Source organism: Hetaerina americana, unplaced genomic scaffold, assembly GCF_022747635.1.
Source record: "Hetaerina americana unplaced genomic scaffold, ioHetAmer1.1.p SCAF_71, whole genome shotgun sequence".
Classification (NCBI taxonomy): domain Eukaryota; kingdom Metazoa; phylum Arthropoda; class Insecta; order Odonata; family Calopterygidae; genus Hetaerina; species Hetaerina americana.
In genome coordinates, this window is record NW_027287328.1 from 942,394 (window position 1) to 967,626 (window position 25,233).

At 37.7% G+C, this 25,233-nt stretch overlaps 1 protein-coding gene across 1 annotated transcript in view; it reads left to right on the forward strand.

The window, feature by feature from the left end:
- The first annotated feature begins 7,316 nt into the window (after positions 1–7,316).
- beta-Man (beta-mannosidase) overlaps positions 7,317–25,233 on the forward strand; it is a 39,288-nt gene continuing 21,371 nt past the window's right edge. The window contains exons 1-8 of the mRNA XM_071595946.1: positions 7,317–7,693; positions 7,817–7,966; positions 8,104–8,255; positions 8,430–8,632; positions 16,317–16,498; positions 18,838–18,941; positions 19,289–19,457; positions 23,413–23,618. Of these exons, the coding sequence (XP_071452047.1) occupies positions 7,582–7,693; positions 7,817–7,966; positions 8,104–8,255; positions 8,430–8,632; positions 16,317–16,498; positions 18,838–18,941; positions 19,289–19,457; positions 23,413–23,618 (1,278 nt within the window). The 5' untranslated portion in view covers positions 7,317–7,581. The remainder of the gene's footprint in view (positions 7,694–7,816; positions 7,967–8,103; positions 8,256–8,429; positions 8,633–16,316; positions 16,499–18,837; positions 18,942–19,288; positions 19,458–23,412; positions 23,619–25,233) is intronic.

Genomic DNA, 25,233 nt, shown 5'->3' on the forward strand with positions numbered 1-25,233 from the left:
ACCAAATAAGGTAAAATTAACTGTAATCCGGCATTGTTAAATGTCATTTATACGATTGATCACAGAAATTTCGCCCTTAAGGAAATTTAAGGTGAAAATAGAATGTAATATTGAAGATCCTCGACTGACACGGTCCACTGAATTATGTGAATCAATGAATAACACAAAGATAAGATGGTCCATGACATATTACTTCACACACTGCTCTTTTTAATTAATTCATCTAACCGATGTAAAACTTCGCGTCACTATGAGAGACGACGGGACAAATAACAGTATATGATTTCATTAACAAAGAAAACGTACATTATGGATTAAATGTATTTATCTAAGAGAGGAACTGTATTTTGTACATGTCTACATGTTTTTTGATAAATAAGAATAGAGTTTTGGTGAGTTCAGAAGAGGAAGTGTTTACTGTAGCATTACAATTTGGTAAATGGATTGCTTACACACTGGTGCTACTAATTGATCATTAATATAGTTAATTAATTTTTCAATGTTTATTTTATCACAAAAATTTTACAAAAGAGATATCAATGTTACAGAAATAATATAGTGTATGGACAGATACCATTCAGGAGTAGAAGGTAGAATACAAAAAATAGACCCAGAAATAGTAACAAAAAGGTCACATGAAGATCTTATGAAGGGCTTAGGGTAGCTATTTACAATAATGCAGAAAATTTTAAAATAAAGAGGAAACTGATAATAATATTAGAATACATACTTTAGTAAATATTAAATAAGATAAAAAGAGGAAAATAGGTAGATGGAAAATGCAATAACCTGCTTAGTACCTCTCAATATAGCTTATGTACAGGTAAAACTGCAACTTAGACAACATCATGTTACCAGCATCATTATTAATACTTTTAAAGAGGATTGCAATTTTTCATTGACACTGTGGCTTAACTAAGTCTTTTGAATGTGTTTACCTTCCTGTTCTTTTAGATAAATATAAGTAAGTATTATGGAATTACTGTTGTCAAATTTGTCTTATTTCAATCTTAACTATTGGGATGCTCACAGTGTGCTGAAGTACATGGTGTGAGGTCTTTCATATTTCCAGTTCAATATAGTTTCCCTCATGGCTCAGTTCTTGGTCCATTCTATTTTTGTTGATGATTAATGACAGTTAAATAGTTGATATTGATAGTAAATAATAATAATAATAATAATAATACTTTATTCATTTTAAAAATGGTACAACCATATTAAATGTCGTCAATCATAATATTACTTAATATATAAACATAAGTTCTTAAATGTGATGAAGATTGTCACAAAAGAATTCATCCAATGAGTAAAGTGGGTGAGCAAGTAACCAGGTATATACCCTATTCTTGAAACTCTGGATACCATCTGATTTCAACTGAGTAGGCAGATAGTTATACAGTCGTATGTTCATATTGTGAAATGTGTTGTAAGTTGATGACAATCTACAATAAGTAGTATTTAGATTCGATTTACCTCTTGTGGAATAGTTATGGAGGTTGGATCTTAATTGGTAAGTTTCTAGATTAACTTTCACATGAATCAGAGCCTTAAAGATATACAAACAAAATACAGTCATGATTCTATACCTAATAAAAAAAGGTTTGCAGGAATCACGTGGTGGTATATTAGCAAGAGAGCGAATAGCTCTCTTTTGCAGTAGCAAAATTTGTTTAACATGAGGGGAATGACCCCATAACTCAACACCATAATTCAAATGACATTGAAAGAAGGCATGGTAAAGTGTTAAACGATTCTCATTTGAAATGATAAAGTTGAGCTTTCTTAACATATAAACAGCTTTACTAAGTTTATTACAGGTCTGACTGATGTGAGTCTCCCAATTAAGTTTTGTATCAATATAAATTCCTAGTATTTTAGCAGTTTCAATATTAGTTGTTTTTGATTTAAGACTGCACACAATATGCTGAGTTTTGTTAGTATTTAATTGTAAATGATTAACATCAAACCATTCCTTAGCCTGTTTTTGGGTAGGGCTAGATCGTAACTTTGCATCTTCTGGATGTTGACACTTTTGTACAAAAGTAGTGTCATTAGCATATAAAACAGATCTAGGTTTCATATTACAGGGCAAATCATTAATCATGATAATGAAAAGTACTGGGCCAAGCACAGAGCCCTGTGGTACACCACATTTTACTTTAAGAGCTGCAGACCGACAGCCATCAAGTTCAACCAATTGGTGGCGATCATCCAAATATGACTTCATTAGTTTCAGTGCAACTCCCTTAATACCATGATTACATGTTCCTCTATTATTACAACCCCTTCCATCCTGTATTCAGATGATGCATCCTTTATACAAGAATACACTAATCTAAAGGAATCAACACATATGGTTGATACTTCCTTAATTTCAGCCATTGAATTGTTTTAGGTAAATGGTTTCACACTAAATGTAGAGAAAATACGTACTTAAATATGCATTACTGATTTTCCATGTAATATGAAATCTACATCTGACTTTATATGTCAATGACAACTCTTTTATTAAAAAATGTCAACATCTGGAAGATACAAAGGCACGTTCTAGCGATGCCCGAAGACAAGCTAAGGAATGATTTGATAATAATCATCTACATTAAAATGCTGAAAAAACCCAGCAAAATTGAATGCAGTCTTAAATAAAAAATAACTGAAACTACTAAACTACTTGGAATTTATATTGATAGAAATTTAACTGGGAGACTCACATCAGTCAGATATGTAATAAACTGAGCAAAGCTGTTTATGAGTCAAGAAAGCTCAACTTTCTCTTTTCAAATGAGAATTGTTCAACACTTTATCATGGCTTCTTTCAATGTCATTTGAATTATGGCGTTTTGCTACAGGGTTATTCCCCACATGCTAACAAATCTTGCTACTAAAATTGAGAGCTATTGGATCTCTAGCTAATATACTATCACATGCTTCCTCCAAGCCTTTTTTAATTCGGTATCAATTCATGACTGTATTTGTTTATTTTATATATATTTATGATTCTGATTATGTGAAAGTTAATCAAGAAACTTACCAATTAAGATCTCACATCCATAACTACACTAGTAGAGGTAGAGCAAATCTGAAAACTGACTGAATGAATCTGTTATTCTAGACTATCCTTAACTTACTACTGATTTCACAACATGAACATTCAACTGTATAACTGGCGGCCTACTCAGTTGAAATCAAACTGTATCCTAAATTTCAAAAATAGGGTATTTCCCTTGGAACTTCCCTCCCATGGGCTACGACCTTGACAAGGTGGAAAGGACCTTGCATTCTGATGACCCATTGAGCTGTACTGTTGAAAGCAATGATAATTGCTCCTGGTAGGGTCACCCATGCCAGAATGGTTGAAGGTTAAGAGCATGACAAAAGGTAGCCCATGCAGCATCTGTTCCTCAGTGAGGCTGCTACAAAGGTGTCTGACCCCAGTTGAGTGATGGTGTAATGTTAAAAACAATATTGAAAAAGACAACAGAGAACCACCTCAATTATTATTCCCAAGACTTTAATGATGAACAATATAGAGAATATCAGTCCTGACTAGTACAGGACTCAGCTGTGTTTTGCCCGGCAGCAGGAAAGGCAAGGCTTCCTCAGTCGTCATCTCACGAAAAGTTTGCAAAGCCAAACCGACAGCAGCAGAACAGAATATGCAGAAAAAGAAGACTGAATTAGTTAGAAGAGGAACTTAGAATGCTAGGACAATATGAAGGACAGGTAAATTAGAGAATTTAAACCAAGAGATGGGAAGAGGAAATATAAATATTTTAGGTCTATGCGATGTTAGGCGGAAGGTTAATGGGGATTACTGGAGTGATAGTTACAGAGTACAGGTATTATACAGCGCAGGGGACGAAATCCAAAGAGAGATTACCATAATATTGAATAAAAAGGTAAAAAGAAGCATAGTCAACATAGACCATCATACAGATTTAATATTAGTGGCAGAGATACAATTAGAACCGACGAACTTGGTCATTGTTTTGGTATACATGCCACCAAGCATTCATAAGAAGGAAGAAGTCGATAGGATGTACAATCAGTTAGAGGACATAAACTTGTGTGTTCCCGCCGGAAAACATTGATAGTGATAGGAGTTTAGAATGCGACAGTAGGTTAAGTAAGTGATAGTGTAGGGGACTATGGTTTAGGTACGAGAAATGACCGCGGGGAGAAAGCAATAGAATTCTCTAGGTGACAAGGGTTAGTCATCACCAACACTTGGTTCATATACCACAAAAGGCAGAGCTATACATGAAAAATGCCAGGTGACACAGAAAGTTATCAGTTAGATTATAATATGGTTAGGCACAGGCTAAGGACCAGTGTGATCAATTTGCACAGCTTTCCAGGAGCAGATGTGCACTCTGACCACAATTTAGTTGTTATGAAGTGGAGCGTCCATTTCAAAAAGGTGAGGCAGGAGCGGCGGGTTAGGAAACGGAATGTAGAAGCATTGAATAGATTGACAAGGAAGGAGTATCAGCAGGCTGTAGAGAAAATCATGGATGATGCTAGAGAGCTGAGTAGTTTCGAAGAAAAATTGGAATGCATCAAGAAAGATATCGAAAGCCATCAAAGAAACTATAAGAACCGTTAATGGGAAAAGGACAAGGAAACCATGTATCATGGATGAGATAATTACAAAGATGGATGAGAGAAGAAAATGAAAGAATATAAACAAAGATTTAGGCAAAAGGAAGGACAAAGAATTAAATAATAAATTGAGACAGGCAACAAATAACGCAAAAAAAGCAGGGTGTAAGAGGCAATGCAAGAATATAGAAAGTCTACAGAGGAAGGGTGAAATTGGTGCGCTATACAAGAAGGTTAAATAAGTAACAGGAAGTAAGAATAAAAGATCTGTGCTAACAGTTAGAGATAAGTCAGGTAAGATAATAGTTGACACAGAAAAGATCCAAGAGAGATGGAAGGAATAAATAGAAGAACTGTATGGTAAAGAACTTAGGCCAACAAGGTTAGACACAGAAAGAGACCATGACATAGATGGAAGTAGCTTAGGTCCAGGCATACCATACCATGAAATAGAATAGGTATTAAGGGAGATAAAATCAAAAAAAGCAGTTGGGGTAGGTAAAATCTATGGAGCTACTGAATGGTTTAGGAAAGTCTGGGAGGAAGAGTCTATATGGACTAATTTGTAGCATTTATGAGGAAGGAAACTGGCTGGAAGATTTTGTAGAATCAGTGTTAGTTCCAATTCTGAAAAGTTAAAGGCTGCATCTTGTAAGGACTATAGAACAATAAGTTTGAATTTGCACGCAGCTTAAGTGGTTCTCAGGAACATCAACAAGAGGAAGGAGAGTAGGGCAAATGATTAATTAGGAGATGATCAGTTAGTGTTTAGGAAGGGGATAGGCACGTGCGATGCTATTGCAGTAATGAGATCACTAATGATTTTGATTTCAATGCATTGCACCTCATTCTTCTCTATTCACTAATCCTCTCCTTCCAGGTGCTTCAGTTAGCCCCTCGCTTTCACTTCTTCCCCATCTTACATGCTATCCTCTCAAATCTCAAGCACCTCCTCCACAACTTACAGGGATTCCACAGAAACTGCGGGAGATGCTGCAACAGTAACTTTTAAAGAAGTCATCCGCTAATGTGTATTTCAATGCAACAATTTCAGAGGGTAAAAATCATTCGCCTTGACCAGGATTCGAACCCGGATCCCTCAATGTCCGCTTGAGTGCTTTAGCCAGTTAAACTATCGAGGCGTCCTCTTAAACTCTGATATTTTGGGGGCTTTAAAGGAACAAGATGTTGAGATGAAATACCGTACATAAAATGTCACAGGCATTCGTAGTCGTGTGCAATGCGCCACAGTCCACGAGGTTAAAGCCACAGCCAAAGATATGAATAGAACGCTCAAAACCCTGATCACAGCTTTAAAAAAAATGGAAACTGAAAATAAATGTGAAGGAAACCAAAGTCCAGGAAACAGGACAGAACTCCCTGTAAATTCAATGATAGGGGAATCAATGGTAAGCCGAGTAGATGTAGTAGTTCTGCAACCTTGGGATTGTAATTACAAGAGACAACAGATGCACCTCTGCAGTGGAAAGAATAGAAAGTTGCCTTGGCAAAGATGGCATATGAAAAAAAGAATCTTTTAGGAAAAAAACAAATGAATTTGGAAAGAAGAAAATCCTCTGCAAAAAGGTTTATTTAGAGTATATCATTACATGAATGTGAAACTTGCCCATTGGGAAAGAGGGGAAAGGCTCAGTTGGAAGTGGTGGAAATGTGGATTTGGAGAATAATAACAAGATGGATGGACAAGAAAGCAACACAGAAGTATTGAGAGAAATTAGAGAAGAAAGAATTTAATACATGAGATAGAGAAAAGGAAAATTAAATTTGTTGGACATGTTCTCAGACATAACTTCCTGGAAAAAAATATGTGTGGGAAAATAATAGGAAAACAAGGAAGAGGAAGGCAAAGAAAGAAATTGATAGATGATATAAAAAGTACTACGTGCGTAACAACATACAGTGAACTGAAAGGAACAGCAATGGAGAGAGCCCAATGGTTGCAATGACAAGGGCCTGCCTCAAGAAGATGATGATGATACATACCATCTACAAAATTTTCATCAAATACCATTTAAAAAGCTACAGACTTAAGAAGAAGACGACGGACAGCAGTGAAGGAATTGAAGTTACCGTGAAAAAGAGGAAAGTGCGAGCAGCAAATGGTGCAAAAATTAAAAGAAATCAAAAAGTAAGTAATAAGTGCTAAAACGGATTGATGAAGAAGGGTAAAAGAAACAATACTGTGCGATGTTCAGCGTGATAAATGTGATAGTATTGGAGATAATATCCAGCCCTGGGTGCACTTCGTTGAAACATAACCGCCATCGTGGTCCAAGATCAGTTAAGGGCCATCGTCAAGAATTCTTGGCCCTGGATCCTCTATTAGGGCATGAGCATGGGGTAACCGTATAGATGCAAATAGAGGGAGTACTGCATAGTGTGCCGGATTAATTCCAAGGAAGAAAATGAGCTAGTTTAGGAGGTATCATCTAAAACTTTGTAATTTCCCTATAAAAGACGACTATCCGTTGGGCTAACTTCAGTTTAGATAACCTTCGGAGCGATCTGAATCCTATACAACGGAATGAGCATACGATTTGCGAATGTTAGTAAATAAATGGAGTACTGCTTAGTTTACAGTGTCCATTTTAGCGGTATAAATGGCCTGGTTTAGGAGATGTAGTCATTTTTTGTGGAAAAATGTGTGTGTTGGTATCACTGAAAAATCTGTAGTCTGCACAGGCCGAGACGTAGTCGTGGGATAGGACTTAGTGCTGGTTCGCTCGAATTAAGTTAACTCGAATAACATGCGATATTTTCCCCTGTTCTGTTGCGGAAAACTATCACAAGGCATTTACGAATGCTGGAAGGGGGTAATTTGGGAACTCTGTTATTACACTTGACGTACGTAGTCGCGGCTCAAAGGTTAAATTGAAATTTTCGTGTGCCTTATCTTGGGATTTAGGTTGTTGTGTGATAAGTAATTTTTACTGCTGTAGTCGCTTTTTATTATTATACATGATTTTCTATTATGTCATCATTGCCCTCATTGGATACGGGAAAGCTTTGCAATACCTTTCCTTGAACTCAGACGATGAGGGAATTTGGGTGGTGTATAACTCAAATAAATGTAAGCAAGCCAGTCACCGGATTGATGCTAATTCTCATATGGCTTATGTTTTCAATCGTTAACAAAAATGACGTTATTATATAAATAATATCCGCTACGGAGAAATGAATAATTTCCTTTCAGCTATCTCTGTTTCTGCAAAAGTGCCCGGTGGTATATATTCAGATTTGATTAGTGCTCATATACTCGGTGAAGATGTATATTACAAATCGAACGATGAAGATTACCGTTGGGTAGCATATGACAACTGGACCTATCAGAGGAACTTTACAGGTACGTTCGCTTTATCATTGAATTCGTACATTTTTGAACGTTTTTTAGGTAAACTTTCTTTCTTTAACTCCCATTAAGATAATTTCAACATTGTTGGGATCCAAATATTTTCAGTTCTAACCTTTCTCTCGACTCAGTTCCCAGTGATTGGATATCAGGAAACAAAGAAGCCGTAATATTTCATGGGATTGATACAGTTGCAGATATATCACTAAATGGTGTTCAGATTGCCTCAGAACTCGATAACATGTTTGTACGTCATGTTTTGAATGTGAAGGGGATTCTTCAGGTACGTTTTTTATTCGTTTCAGGTTGTAAAAAAAGTAGAGAAGGTTTCGATTGTTCTTTTTACACATTCTTTATTTGCTCTGCCCTCTTGCCTTTATAGTATTTTCCACGAAATCTTTGCTCTGTTAGAATGAGGTGCACGCGATATTAAACTGAATCTTCCTGCTCTTTTCAGTATGGTGGATCACCAAATCAGCTTCAGGTTCATTTCCATTCTCCAGTAAAAACTGTACAAGAGCGGTCTCGATTATGGCCTCGTGTGGTTCCAGATTGTGTACCTAACTCATACCATGGGGAGTGCCATGCTAACCTAATACGCAAGACGCAATCATCTTTTGCGTGGGATTGGGGTCCTGCGTTTCCATCATCTGGCATTTGGTGAGAAACTTACTTCACTATTATTCCTCAACATTAGATTTATCTAAATTTAATTCTTACGAATTTATATTATATTTAATATCCATCTCCCAGAAAATCTCTCTTTGGACTATACCGATGGAATAGAAGTTTGTTTTGACCTATACTTGTGTTAGTACCCGAGAGAAATAGTGGTGAGGCAATCTTGAGATGATAGCAAATTGTAAGTCAATAAAACTTGTATTTCTGCATTACAAACTGGAAAATCTTTCATCCTTTTTAATTCATTCATTTATTTGTTCGTGGGAATATCTCATTTGCAATATCAGAGTGCTGTTAATTATCTATATAAAGTGTAGGAAAAGATCTGGAATTTATAACAACACTATAATAATAGCTTGTTATTGTAAAGCATATGTTTGTTCATGGGAAGTCTTTTATAATCTATTTCGTGGGCATACTAATACATACAAGGTATGCAGGAGCAAATGATTTAATCTCCCCAAAGACAAGTTAGGTACTTAATCTAATTGATATATTGAGGTGATCATTTTTAGGTGCTAAAACTCTACCATATACTGTGTACTGTATCTATTTGGTTTCTCTATTCTTGGGGTTGAATTGCATTTTTTCTCTCTTCCCAAGTGATGTTTGCATACTTCGTTTGGTATTAAATATTATGTGGTAGTCATTTCTCTGCCATCCTTCGAACTGTCACAATAAAAGATGGGCAGTTGGGAAGTTTTTCGTGGACATTTTTTTTCTTCAAGTGTTCTTCCTCCCGCATTCAACACCTTTATTCAAACTCTTCAATAACCATTACCGTCAATAATCGTAAACTGTTGTAATTCAATGTATTTCTTGCACCATTATCTTCATGCACCTCAAGCTGCACCGGTTGCCAACATAACGGGGCGAGTTGCATACTTCGAAGGATACACGACTGCAACTTGAACAATTTGAGTAATAGTAGTGATTCAGGAGGCGACCGACAGATACGGTCATCTGCGCCATTAGGGATAGGTGGGTCATTCAGTGGGGATAGGATGTTGAGGAATTTCTGGAAGGGTGAAGAGAAACCCTACTTTAGCATAAACCTACTCAAAGTGAAGCCCAAGGGTCAAACAGTTGAAGACCTGTCTGACTGATGGTATACTCCACGTGGAGTGCTATTCATATGGTATCCCAAGTAGGGATTGGGCTGCAACTGAAAGAAATGCTGCCACCACCTGGATCTGAATCGGAATGTGAAGCCAATGTCAATGGCCACCTGCCATTAAAAATTTTCTTCTGGTGAAAAATTGTATCAGTATTCGTGACTTGCCACAATACTGCAATGTGGAAGGCAACGGGAAACCACCACATTAGTTCCCCTAGAATATGCAGCCTTGCATTCAAGTTATGACGTGATGGCACTCCTCCCGGTAAAATCATCCGGAGGTAAAATAGTCCGCCAATCAGATCTCTGGGAGGGGAACATCAGTCAAGGTAGACAAATGCTGGATAAGAACTTGGAATTTGGGAGGGTGAGGGCAGTTGGAAAATACTGTGATGGGTATGGATAGATTGGGAATGGACATCCCAGGAGTGAGCGAGATTAAGTGGGCCGGACAACTTACGGAGCAAAAGGTACAGGGTGACATACTCAGGAAATGAACTGAGAATTGCAGGAGTGGGCATCATATTCAAGAAGGATTGGGCAAGAAGAGTCAAATCGTGCTGGCAATACAGTGAGAGGATTCTGATGATAAGGTTAGATGGAGAGCCCACAGACACAGTGATATGCCAACATCCAGCCTTTCAGAAGAGGAAATGGAAAAAGTGTACGAGCAACTGGAAGAAGTTATAGGAGCAGCAAAAGGGAAGGAGAACCTAATCATAATGGGAGACTGGAACGCTGTGGTTGGAGGGGGCCGAGAGGGAAGGAGCATATGACAGTTCAGATTGGGAAAACAGAACCCCATGGGAGAAAGACTGATAGAATTCTGCAATGAGAAAAATATGGTAGTGGTAAACACCCTCTTCAAGCAACATCAGAGAAGATACACCTGGAAGATGCCAGGGGACTAGGTAAGATACCAAATTGACTACATCCTCCTGAGAATGAGATACAGAAACCAAGTTAAGTAATGCAATAGCTAACTTTGTGCAGATATAAATAGTGATCGCGACCTGGTGGTCTTGTACAGCCAACTGCTGTACAAGAAATTTAAGAAAGTGGCCCAGGAACCCAGATGGAACGCAAAAATGCTGGAGGAAAAGCAGGCAAGAGAAAAGTTCACCATGATCATTGATGGGAAAATAGAAGGAATAAAAGCGGCTAGCATAGTAGGACGATGGAAGGAAATGAAGAATATCATAACCAAAGTAGCAGATGAACAACTTGTGAGTAAGACGGCACCAACCAAATGGCCATAGATAACAGCTCAAATAAGATATCTCTCAGAGTAAAGAAGAAAATACTAGAAATGAAACTGAGGAAGCCCTTCACAAGTTGCGAAACAAAGTCATACGGGGGTGCAAGAAGGCCAAGGAGGAAAACAGTGAATCTGTTTATAAACTGGTGAAGAAGTGATTCGGAGTAAGAAAAACAAAATATCACAGCATCTGAGATGCTAATTTAAAGATACTGACAGAAGATGAAGACGTTGGGAAGAGATGGAAGGAATACATTGAAGATCTCTATCAAGGGTCCAAACCACTTGAAGATGACTTACTTAAAGAAGAAAACGTGATAGAAGAAGGCAAACGGGGCCTGGAGATACTGAGAAGTGATTTCAACCAAGCTGCGAAAGACTTAAAGAACAACAAGGCACTGGGAATTGATAAAATAAGTGGAGAAATTATCAAAGCACTCGGGGCCAATGCAAAGGATATCCTATTTGAAATAATAAAAGATATCTACGACAGTGGAAGACTACCTGAGGACTTCGAGAAGAGTGTAATGATTGCAATACTGAAGATACCACGCATCGAAAATACCTAACGTATAATCAGCCGACGAATAGAAGGAAAGGTAGAAGAAAGCCTCTCGGAAAACCAATTCCGATTCAGGAAAAACCTAGGAGCAAGAGAGGCAAAACTCAGCTTGAGGGTACTGGCCGAAAAATTGATCCATCTAAAAAAGCCATTATACAGGGTTCGTCCGGAAAATAAGTGTACTGAACTCAGGAAAAAAAATGTATTACACTTTTACATATCTTAAGCTAATATTCCTCAAAATAGGACCCTTGTGAGTCGATACACTTGTTCCAGCGGCGTTCCCATTCCTGGAACGCTCCCGCGAAGGCATCATCGGGAACCTCTCGAAGACACGTCGTCACGGCCTCTTTGACGGCGTCCAAAGTCCCGTATCGCGTTCCTTTCAAACTCCTCTTTATCTTCGGGAACAGAAAGAAGTCCGGTGGTGCCAAGTCCGGGCTGTAGGGCGGGTGCGGCAGCGTTGCCACGCCGTGCTTGGCCAAGAAGTCCGGCACGACAAGCGCGGTGTGAGACGGCGCATTATCGTGATGCAGCCGCCAGATGTTTTTGATCGCTGGCCGGACGCGGGCGACTCGTTTTCGAAGCCTGTCAAGCACTTGGACGTAAAATGCAGCATTTACAGTTTGTCGTTCAGGTACAAATTCGTAGTGGACGACTCCCCTTTTGTCAAAAAAGACAATGAGCATCGCCTTGATCCGAGATTTGCTCATGCGAGCTTTCTTTTGACGGGGTGATGATGGGGTGTGCCACTCCGCACTTTGTCTCTTCGACTCCGGGTCGTACTCAAAGATCCACGTCTCGTCACCCGAAACAACGTTCTCTAAAAAATGTGGATCATTTTTGCAGTGATCCGCAAGTTGTGTCGCGATTTCCAAACGATAGAGTCTTTGATCATCACTGAGCACTTTCGGCACCAACTTTGCACAAATTTTTCGCAATTGCTCCCTAATAATCTCGTGCACTATTGTTTTTGGCACATTACACTGCTCTGCTATCATCCGAACACTAAGACGACGATCAGAGTTCAGTACATCGCGAACTTTTCGCACATTTTCGTCGGTGAGTGTCGTTGATGGGTGTCCAGGCTGTGGTTCGTCGTCGACCTTTTCTCTGCCCTCCACGAACATCTTGTGCCACCGAAAGATCATGTTTCTGGACATGGCTGACTCCCCGTAAGCCTGGTTAATCATACCGACAGTTTCGGTAGACAATTTCCCAAGCTTTACCGCAAATTTGATGGAATAACGCTGCTCCAAAAACTTCGGCATCACGTTCCGTGACGTGGGTCGAGCGTGGAGGTTCGCGTTAACAGAGCTCCTCACTACACCACAGCTCAGAGCCGACTGCCTTTTTCAGCGTCGCTTGCCAATATACCCCCCTCCAATCGCAGCCCGTCAGAGTGGTGCTGGGCGCGCCTGGATCGGCGGGAAAAAATCAGTACACTTATTTTCCGGACAAACCCTTTATGTGGCATTTGTTGACTTGGAGAGGGCCTTTAACAATGTTGAATGTAACAAAATGTTCAAGATACTAGAAGTGCTTGGAATGGACTACAACAGAAGAATAATCCATCACCTCTACTAGAATCAGGTAACAACCATGCAAATGAAAAATGGAAGGAAAATAGGAGCAAAAATAAACAAAGGAGTTCAACAAGGATGCCACCTCTCACCAGCACTATTCAATGTGCATCTAGAAGAGGCAATAAAGGAAGCACAAGAATTGGGCATCAAAGGAGTCAAGGTGAATGGCGAAGAAATTAACATGCTGCAGTTGCAGATAACATTGCAGTAGTAGCGAAGACGTGAGAGGGCCTGCAAGCAAACCTGAATACTATGGGCCAAGTATTGCGGGAATATAATATGAGCATCAACAACAAGAAAACGAAAATCCTTGTATGTGGAAGAGAGAAGCTGAATACAGATATCATAATTCAAGGAGTGGAACTTGAGCAAGTGGAATCCTTCATCTACTTGGGCAGCTGTATAACTTGGGATGGAAGAAGCTTGACCGACATCAAGCGAGGAATAGCCCAAGCAAAGAAGGCGTTCATTGAGAAGAGGCAACTACTATGTTCAAAGAATATAAGATTACAAACAAGGAAGCAGTTCCAAAGAAACTGCGGGAGATGCCGCAACAGTAACTTTTAACGGAGTCATCCGCTAATGTGCATTTCAATGCAACAATTTCAGAGAGTAAAAATCATTCGCCTTGACTGGGACTCGAACCCAGATCCCTCAATATCCGGTCGAGTGCTTTAGCCACTTAAGCTACCGAGGCGTCCTCTTAAACTCTGAAATTTTGGGGCTTTTAAAGGAACTAGATGTTGTGACGAAATACCGTACATACAATGTCACATGCATTTGTAGTCGTGCGCGAGGCGCCACTGTCCACGAGGTTAAAGCCAACTTTAAACACTTATGGTGTTAATACTTTGACAAATTCCAAAGGAACTGCGGGAGATGCCGCAATAGTAACTTTTAATGGAGTCATCCGCTAATGTGCATTTCAATGCAACAATTTCAGAGTGTAAAAATCATTCGCCTTGATTCATCAAAACGTTCGTGTGGAGCATGGCACTCTACAGTTCGGAGACATGGAATATTGGAAAAGTGGAATAACAAAGAATAGAGGCATTTGAAACATGGTGCTGGAGGAGAATGCTGAAGATAAAATGTACACACAAATTGAGGAATGATCAAGTATTTAGAAGAGCAGAAGAGGAAAGGACACCATATGGAGAGCTCCACGGCAAAGAAGAACTAGATGGATTGGGCATTCTTCAAGGCACAATTGATTAGTTAGAAGCATAATAGAAGGAAAAATTGAAAGAAATTTCCCAAGGCAAGAGACAAGTACATAGGCCAAATTAAGTAGGACGTAAAACAGGGAACCTATCAGAGGGTGAGGGAATTAACTCTAAACAGGGAAGAATGGAGGGCTCTAGTAAACCAATTTAGAATTGAAATACTGATGATGATTTGTGACTCCCAAAGTAGAGGCTATACTTAATTGTGTGACTTGGTTTATCTCTTGTTTTTGTCTTTCTTGTTTCTCGTATGAAATCATTGCGAAATATTCAAAGTAAGAGTCAAAATTATTAATCTTAAAAATTCTTTCATTACATCTTGGCATTACTTTATCTTAAAAGTTGGAGGGCAAAACAATTGGAGGGCATACCAATTTATATCTTCTTTCCAAACACTCACACTGAGATTGGTTTTCCTGGTTTCATGATAATTTTAGAAGGAGGTATGTTAAGTGCATACCTACCCCCTGTATGAAATTGTAATACTTATCTGTAGCAGAGTTCATAAAATCCATAATTTTTTGAATAATTGGCTTCATGCATATCAAACTCGATAAAATATTAATTTGGAACACTGCTAGATCTGCAACCATGAAAATTAACGGAGGAGATGCCAAATATTAAAAAAATTGGTTTAGTAGTTAATTAAGAGCTATACAAGTGCTCATATGTGCTGTTTCAGCCCTTCATTTCAAATACACATTATCATGTAAACATGTGATTTCTATGAGGATACCATGTTACTGGGTCAAGGTAGTCCAGGGGTAGAGCATTGGACTACAGACTGCAGGGCCTGGGTTCGATACTCGGGCAAGCCTTTCAGGGCACCCTCGGCTCCACCCAAGCTATGTGATTTTTTGGTTACCATAACCAGCACAGGGAAAGAACTGGTCTCCCTACCCTGATATGTGAATTTCACCTGCCATTGGACTTAGTACTGGATGAACTCTACCATCCCCTACCAAACTGACCTTCGGGTAGATTTCTGTGTTCGAGCTTACCATGTTACTATGGTGGAATTGAAAATACAATTAAAAAGCTATTAGAGTGACTTGGGGGTTGAAACTTAGTTTCAGTAATTAATACAATATTAGAGCAATAATTTGTTAAAATATACATTGGGGGTATTAACAAAGTAAATGATATCTAATAAATTTTACCTATGTTTGTTGATTAAAAATGTTTTATTTAAACCCATGTTTGTCACTTCGTCAGTAAAACTCCTCAATGCCAATTTTTTTTCTAAGAAGATCGATAGCAAAGAAGGTTTGATATAAAATTTAGAAGTAGTATTTAATTCAAATTTCCATGGTACTCATATGGGGTCATACTGCCTTACGAGATTATAGCTGTGCATATGGCATCAATCCTCACAAGGAAGCTCTCATCACTCCTCTAGAGCTTAATTTATGACAAAATTAAGTGAGTGGAACTTGCTCATTTTGCATAGTGAAAGATACCCACAAGGTTTAATGGGTGCATTCTTATTCTTGCTTTGAGGTGCAAGTGCATTAGATTGCATTTACCCATTCTTTCCTCACTTAGAAGAGTTTGACGCATGCATCAATCATATCAGCCTTTGAGTTGGAGCACTTGCAATTGTTGTACCAGTTCATGCTTGTTGCAGGGCCTTGCCATAAGAGATTCAGTATAAGATGAGTGAGAATATATTGCACATGCATGTGTTGAACCTATGTAGGAATAGTAATGGCAACAATGAATGTTGATGCACATGTATCAAGAATGAGAATGCATCCAAGCAGTTGGATGGTGCTAGATCTTTATGTAAGAATCCAGTCTCATTGGTTGATTGGCATGGTTGCTGTGCACAGCATCACTCTTGTTTTTACTTTTTAAATTTGATTTTGCGGATCTGTGATGACTCTTATCAACGTACTTGTAACTATTTTTTAGGCAAAATGTGGAGCTAGTGACTTACAATGTTGCCATTTTGAGAGATGTTACAGTACGAACTGAAAAAACGGGCCATTATGTCAATAATTGGAGGATATGGAGGGCTACATTTGTGCTACATCTTGAAGCGGTGGCCCCGAATGCAACAGTGGAGGGCATTAGCCAAGTGGATCTGCATATTGGTAAAGGAAATCTATTTATCACAATTTTCTTGAAGGCACAATGTTGGGAAGAGCCAAGAGAATTCACAGTAATACTATAATAATAAAATTTGTATTCATATTGGCCTGTTGAAGCAAAAATTGGAATCAAGTTGCTTCTGTTTTGAGATTGATCAAAAATTTACCATGGCTGGGTGATATTTTTCCAGCAAGAAGGGTTCTTGAGTCTTGTATTTTTATTCCTAATTTAATTCACAAATCTGATAGAATTAACTCTGATTTTCTAACATTCAAACAGCAGAGAATTCTGTTTGTTTTCTGGGCTGATAAAAACTGAGATGGGGTTATCTTTTGCTACTCCTGCAATTATATCTGCTCCAACAGTGTTCCTTAATAAATGGATTTGAACAGCCTGAAAGAAAAAGATCTCGAAGAGAAGAGAAGGCTCAAATAATAGAAAATTCATGCATTTGCAGGTTCGGTAAATAATTGACAAAAGAAATGCGTACACTTTTCTTTTGGAATTAGCTCTGCTGCCTTTATTCCTATCTGTCCATTTCATCTCTCCCTATCTAATTTTGGTCCCATTTATTCATTCATTATATTTATGTTAATGGTCTTGTGTTCTAGCTTGCAAGTTTTTATTATTAAGCGATTTCTTTTTATGCCATGCAAAATATTGTCTGGAATGTGAAAGGTGGCCAAATACTTCAGAGAAAAAACAAATGTGATAATTTGACAGCCTAAAAATCATGCAATTCTTTTGATGGGCATTTGAATCCAGATCCATCAATACCTTTCCAAGTGCTTAAGTCAGTTTAGCTATTGAAAGTCCTCTTATGCTGTGAATTTCTGACAGGTAAAGGTGAATGATTCTTGCACAGTGAAATTCTCACATTTGCGCGCACATTTAGGGTGACTCCATTAAAGTAATAGTTGTAGCACTTTCTGCAGTTCTTTAAATGTATTAATATTGTTTTGTTTTGTAGATACACATGCATAATTAGCACATAGCCAGCAAAATAAATGCAAAGTTATTTTCAAAAAAGATATTTGCCAAGTCCGAAGGATTTTTTCTTGAATATTGACAAAACAACCCTCAGAAGTAATAATATCTGCATAATACCCGGCATCAAGTAGTACTGTGAATTGATACTGGTATATGACTTGATACCTGGCACCAAGAACTGATGGTATTGACCCATCACTTAATACAACATCCATGGACCCAAGGGAGGATTGTTGGGGTTTTTTGTTCTTTTCTGTCCATCTTGATATTGAAAATTCAAACTCATTTCATCAGGAAATACATTGAAGCTGAACTATTTCCCTATTGCTGTGGTATAGTTAGTGCTTTTTCTATTGGGAATATGTGGTGTGTGTTTTGTTATTTCCTGATTTTTCAGTAGCAGTAGCATACATTATTCAATGATATATATTTGCGCCATTTTCCTTGTAATTATATAAATAATAGAAACATTCGTCCCTGAAATCAGGAGTAAAATTTCAAGATGGTATTTTACTTATGCTTGTAGTTGTCCTCAAAGAATCTTAGCACTTTGAAACCTAATTATATTAACTCATTTTTAAATTTCTTCCACAAATATTTTGCTTGGAAGAAATTTTTGTGACCCTAAAATCAGGAGTAAAATTTCAAGATGGTATTTTACTTATGCTCGTAGTTGCCCTCAAAGAATTTTAGCACTTTGAAACCTAATTGTATGAACTCATTTTTAAATTTCTTCCACTAATATTTTGCTTGGAAGAAATTTTTGTGACCCATTGCGAATGATGCTAGTGGACATAATATGTAGTTAACAGTTGGAAAGCTTTTGTTTAGCGTGAGTATAATACTAATGTGACATAAAAAGGATTGAAAAATTAATGCCGACTGCCATCCTTGATAGTATTTGTCATATGTTACATTGGTGTTATGATTTTCAGTATTGAAATGATCTAATTGTGTTTTCCCCTTCTCCTCTGCAATTCTTGCAGTGAAAAATATGATATAATGATTTGGTGATTGCTGATAACTACTCACTCATACCTGATGCATAGATTTAACTCAGCCAAGTGTTGATTAAATGGAATGTCCTCAGATCCCATCTTAGTTCACGGTAGAAGACTTGGGAATGAATAGAAAATGCTTTTTACCTCATTACGTTAACCTTCTTAAAGACCCAATCAAATTTATGGTCAGTCCCTCATGAGTATGCATATGTGTATAAAATTAAATGCCGATAAATGTTTTGAAGGATAATTCCAAGGCTTACTTTATTATTTTTTGTGGTAGTTTTTATTATGTGTTTATTGCTGCAATTTTGCAATGATTATTTCATTTTTTTAAAATACCTCTTAAGGTGCTGCACCTGGAGGAATGATAATGGGTAAGAAAATAGTCACCCCTACTGCCACAAATGAGGATGGAGAGTTGCAAGTTGAAATTAGTCTCGAAGTGTCCGAGGTTGGTTGTGTTTATTCATTATCAGAGATATTAGACAATGATGGTTCTGTTAAGGTTTTCATCAGCAGGGTTGAATGTGTAAATTTTCTATGGAAGTAAATCTATAATAGCAAGAATCAAGCATGTTTACTCAGAATAGCTGTCCGCTATGAATAAATGAATGACTAATAAAAGAGAAGAAATTACTAAAAATGCTCATTGATTAATTTTCATGCATGGCAAGTACAAGATATGCCTACATCCAAAATTTTGTCTTAATTCATGAATGGATGGTCATTCTATTACACTCTAACATGTTGTCATTAAACAGTCTTATTTTTAATATCATAATTATCTGTATTCCTCAGAGACTCATCTCACTATGGTGGCCAAATGGAATGGGTTCACAAACACTGTATCAAGCCATTGTCTCTTTTCGGTCGACAACTCCTGGATTTCCTGAAGAGTCAACAGTGAAGAACATTAATGTAGGATTTAGGACGGTTGAGCTGGATGAGACGCAAGTGGGGAAAAATGGTATGAGTGGTAGATCTATGATTTCATCCTATTTCAATTTGGACATTGTGAAAACCAAATTTTGTATTGTTGCAAACTATTTTGTTACATCCATGGATTCAACTTCTGAGCACCATTGTCAAGGGTGAAAAATTACAAACACTACCTCAGATATAGCCTCTAAATAGTGAATGTGGAAGGGAGTGGGTTTGAAGCTAAGTGTTAGGGTTGCCACCTCCTCCTTTTTGCCCAAAACAACCTGCATCCAGACTCTTTAGTTGGGCACCTAGGGTGGACACTATGTTGTTCAAACTTGTTTGGGAGCCAGAGGGCACAAATTAAAGCACCAATTTCAGCCCTTGGATTTAGGATATTAGAAGGGTATCTTCAATTTGCCAAATTGAGACCTCATAATTCCAAGTACTGGAAGTGTGGCAACCAGCATAAGAAAAATAGCCTTGGTGTGGGTATGTATTTTTTATCTAGATCGGAGCAACAATGTTTTTTTATTTGATAGAGTACTTTTATTATTTCTCTGGGAGAGTTGAAAAAACTGTGTGCTTTATTTATGCAATGAGAGAAAAGGTTAAAGCTTTTCAGAGGCAAGAAAAATGTGATGTCTTCCACTAGAAGGTAGTTTCAATTCGTGGGATAACTTTATTTTACCTAGTTATTGGATACAGTTATTTGATGTGTTGAGGTTAGCACGTATTTCTTGGTTGGGTGCTGCATTTCTTGACGAAGAACATCATGTTTTTTAAGTTATTCTGTTCAGTCCTATTCGCATATTTTCCTGGGATACCACTGTGATCGTATCCATGCCCTATTTGTATGCTTTTTAAGTCCTATTTTGGTATCTCAAAATTACTGAAAATTATTTTCAAGCGTAATGTTGTGTTTGGATAGTGTATGCACTTAATAGTGCCCCGAGTAAAAATGTAACTCTCTACATTCATGCAACTAGGTAGTCATAGTTTGTAGTAATAGTTTCAGGGAAGGCCTCCGACAGCTGAGGTCATTTGTGCCGTTAGGAATGGACAGGAAAGGCTGAAGGGTGGAGAGAAACCCGGCATTGGCATTAGCTTACTCTTAACAAAAGGTACCAAGGGGTGCACAGCTTAACGTCCCATCCGACAGACGGCGTACTCACTCAAAGTGCCCGCCACAAAGCACCTCAAGTAGGCTCAAGAAACCACTGAAAAATATCTGCTGCCACCAGGAGTCGAGCCCAGGCCCTCTAGGTGGGAAGCCAGTACATTAGCCACTGCACCATCTTGATCTCTCTCATTTACTAAACCTTGGCAAACAGTTTCACCATTTCACTTATTTGAAAAAAACTAAAAAGTTACAAACCAACAAAAATCAAAAAGGGCTGACAAAATCTATTGTATGGTTAGAAGTCAATTATTACTAGGCTAAACTTAAAAAACTTGTGAAACTTTTGGTATATAAGTACATCTAAATGTAAATGAACTCTGCACAACATGAAGCATCTTAAAAATATTAATGACTAGGATTAATAACCAAAAGAACTACCCTTAATAAAATATAATTAGATAAAATGTCTAAAATTATTGATGTGAAATAATATCTGAACTAATAAAGTAAAGCAATATCCAAAAAAACGATAACCTTCTAGGAGTAAATATATTCAGTTTAGAGAAAATACAGGGTCACACCCAAAAGTGGTGGGACTGATATTTTTACAAGAATTTTATTGACGATATACTTACATCGACTTAATAATCTTCAAAGTATGCTCCTTGAGCTGCTACACACTTAGTATAACGTTGCTCCCATTCCCCATACGCCCTAACTTGGCTAACACTTCTTCGGAAATGCACACACGTGTTGCCTGTTGGTCGGCACTCAGAATTTTCGGCACCATTTTGGCGCACACCTTGCGCATGGCCAAATCCTATGAAATAATGCATTGGATGTTGGATGCAGACAGACCCAACTGGTCTGCAATTTCTTCACTGGTTAAGCGTCGGTCTGTGTTCAGCAGTGTCCTCACTCTGTCCACATTCGTGTCGGTTCTTGCCGTCGACGGCCGTCCGGAGCGATGGTCGTCTTCAATGAGCTCCCTACCCTCTTTAAACAACTTGTGCCACTCGAATACTGTGGAATGGCTTAAGGCAGTGTCCCCAGAAGCCTGCTTGATCATATCGAGGGTCTCAGTTTCCATCTTCCCAAGTTTCGCACAAAACTTCACGGACTAACGTTGCTCTAAATTCAGATTCATTTTGTTTTTCAACGCCGACAAAAAACTTACTTCACTAAAAACGGTGTCCTCACTCAACGACAGCCCGCAGGCAACTGAGGTTGGTGTCGGTCTGTTGCTAAGAGCTCCCTCCACCTTACCCTGCCAGGCAGACCCCCCTCCACTGCTCCGTTCGCGCCAGAGAAAATCAGTCCTACCACTTTTGGGTGCGACCCTGTAAATGTGGAGCTAGTCCCAAAAATCACCTTAGTCACTAAATTAAAAGAAAAATGGAAAATTTTAATAGAAAAAAACCAAATGAATTGTGAGGTGAAATCAAAATATTGGACTAAACCATGTTGTTTATGTAATTACAAGATATTTTTGCACAAGCTACCTCAGTTGTCAAAATAGCTACATTTGTGTATCATCGGTTAATTCATTATATTTAACTACTTAGATGTCAGTACTCCTGTGTAGGGTCTCCAAGCTCAAGCTACCTTTTCTTTAGGTGCCTTATATTAGGCACCTAAAAGCATGCATCCTAATGGCTTGCCAGTTTGAATGTAGCTATAGTCTAGGCTGTATCATTATTCTCTTGTTATTTATTCCAAAATGCCTCCCACCCTTAATCTGTTCCAGCTCCTCCCCATTAAAGAATTTCAGCTGCAGTAATATAATCCCCCATGTCATGTTGTGTCACCATCTACCTTTGTTTTTTCCTCTGTTGGTTGCCAGACCAGCATCTGTAGAAAGCATCACATGATTTAATAATTTCTAATTGTTTTCTGCAACCTAAGATGTGATTGTAAGCCAACCTATTTTCTTCAAAAAGATCATTAAAATGTAGCTTTTGGGTCAGTATTGTTATTGTTAAAATATTTTAATGTACAAGAGATTGCATGTACCCCTACCCATAAGAATAGTTCCGGTACAGTTTAAATTTTTTCTCAGGGGACCTTGGGAAAATGAATGCATAGCTACCCCCAGTTGGTGTCAGCTTGCAATCATTAGATGGGGTACAGCTAATTTTATATGGTGAACATGGCTATGTGTATTGCACTGTACTTATAGCATGGTCTTCATCACCTGAACTTAGTGCAGCACAGTTATGGATAGAGTCATAAATATCTTACTTTCTATGATCGCTAGGTTTTCAAATGCTTTTTTGGTGTGGTCTTAATCTTCCTTTTATCTTGAAGAGAAATGCTAGTGAAGGAAGAACAGGTGCAATAATTGCAAATATGTATTTTGATGGAATAACTAAAAATGACTATAATTGTGATATAGTTGATTTTCACTTTGACATAATTGGTCAATAAAATATTTCATGTTAATTCCCTATCGACCTATAAAAGCATTAAAAATTGCACATAAGATACTGCTAACTTTATGTGGTATCTGAAAAAATCAATTGGCTTGGTTGTGGAAAGATTAAAATTGCCTGATATGGGTGAAAATGTAATTAGTATCTCTTAAATTTTTTCTCTGTTTTAGTCTCAGAATAGGGACTATTCTGTCTAGTTAACTGCCCTGTTTTGTGTAGTTAACTGAGTTTTTTGTATTAATTTCATCCATTTAAGTTCCACTCTTACTCACATTCCTAATCATTCTTTTACCAGTACATATTTTTTCAATTTGTGTCTCATTGTTGTTCATTCCTTCTCTGAGAATAGCCTTATTGATCTCTTTGATTTCTCTCTTCCGCATATCTTTATCTTTGTAGTGTTCTCCTATGTTGTTTTTCAGAGATTCCATTTGTTTTTCCCCCAGGTTTGACATTCCTTTTGAGGTTCAATGGAGGGGCAATGTTTTCCAAAGGCTCCAATTGGATACCACCTCATGCCTTGCCAGAAATGACATCTGCTGTGAATGGGAAAGAAATGACCAGAGACCTTCTTCTCTCAGCCAGAGAAGTTGGTGTCAACATGCTTCGTGTGTGGGGAGGTGGAAACTATGAGTCTGACTATTTCTATGATGTAAGGAACTCACTGGAGAGGTTTGGGTTTTGTTCCATTTCTCCCATGAAATCTACTTTTTTGGTGACCACTCATTTTTTTGAAATTCAAGGGACTGGAATGTGAAATGTTGGGTTCAATTACCATATTTTCCCACCGATAACGTGTGCATTATCTGCACGAAAGTGTCCAGATCATAAAAAAAATGATGATGCTCATTATGTAATGAAAATTGAAAAAATCCAAACATTTGTGTACCTATGTACACTATAATTTAAAGAAGAGTTTTGCAATATGAAATTAGTCTGGAAGCATGCCTTTCTAATTGCATTCTATTTTATCCAGATCTGCTACTGTTATAGTTATTTTATCTCATAAATCCATGAGAAAAATAAGAAACCTCTAATTTCTATAATTCATTTATTCCATTATGTATTACTTTTTAATCCTAATACATAGAACTTCATGAAAACATAGAGTACATCATATTAAATACACTTACATATAAATATATGATAGGATAGGTAGATCACTTGAATCCAACAAATTCGTCACCTGTATCACAATTAAATGAATTAAGTGCATTGATTATCTCTTCAGACACAAATATAAGTTCACTCTCCAAAGTTAACTCTTCCTCATCATCTATCAGTGGTGTTGAAAAATTGCCTAAAGCTTTTTCAAATCCATTTTTTACACAAGTCCCTCTAACACCCTGCCAAAATTCCAGGATTCACTGGCTTATATCTTCTTTAGACACTCCTTTAATCCTTCCGGATTCTGTGTAGTCTTTCATACCAGACATCATCCACATTTCCCAACTAGAATGTAACTTTGATTTAAAAGATTTATTAATGGATAAATCCTGGCAGCCTCGCGATTTCCTTTTTCTTTCGCAAAATTGATGACTTCTAGCTTAAACATCGCTGTATACGATTTTCTTCTTCATGGGTAAGTTTCTTGAGAAAATTCTCAATTACAAAAGCTTAAATCTATTCAGGTTTGAAATAATCACCATGTACACTTTCACAGAACTTGGAGGGTGTGTAGATCAGCTGAGCGCCAATACTAACAAAGCGAACTAAAGCAAACAAAACAAGAAAATTCCATTTCATTCATTCTCTTATTTTTTTAATATGTGATTTGCTGTAAGTTCATTCATATAGCAAATAAAAGGGCACCCAAACCAATGTCTCGTTTTGGCTTACGAATCAAGGCAAAAAAGCAATAAGGCGGCATATTATGTTGGCTTTTTAATATTGCTTTTTGATCCTTCTGTTGTTCACAATTAATTTTTATCCCCTGACTTTAATCTTCTTTGTACTTACGGTAGATATAGCCACTGACAATTATGATTCCAGGTTTTCATTGGTTGTTACCATCTATTAGTATATGGATGTAGACGTATTTTTACACACAATATATGTAATTCTTACATGCATATATATACAGATGCATGGCATCTATATACTTTCAAGATAACAATGAAGCCCTGGGTGCACGGTATCTTTACAAATTCATGGAAACTACGAAGTCCTGGGTGGGCGATATGCACAAGGTGCGCATTATTGATGGAAAAATATGGTAATTAAACTTCAAAAACATTTACTAAAATTTCCATATTTGGCGAGTAAAA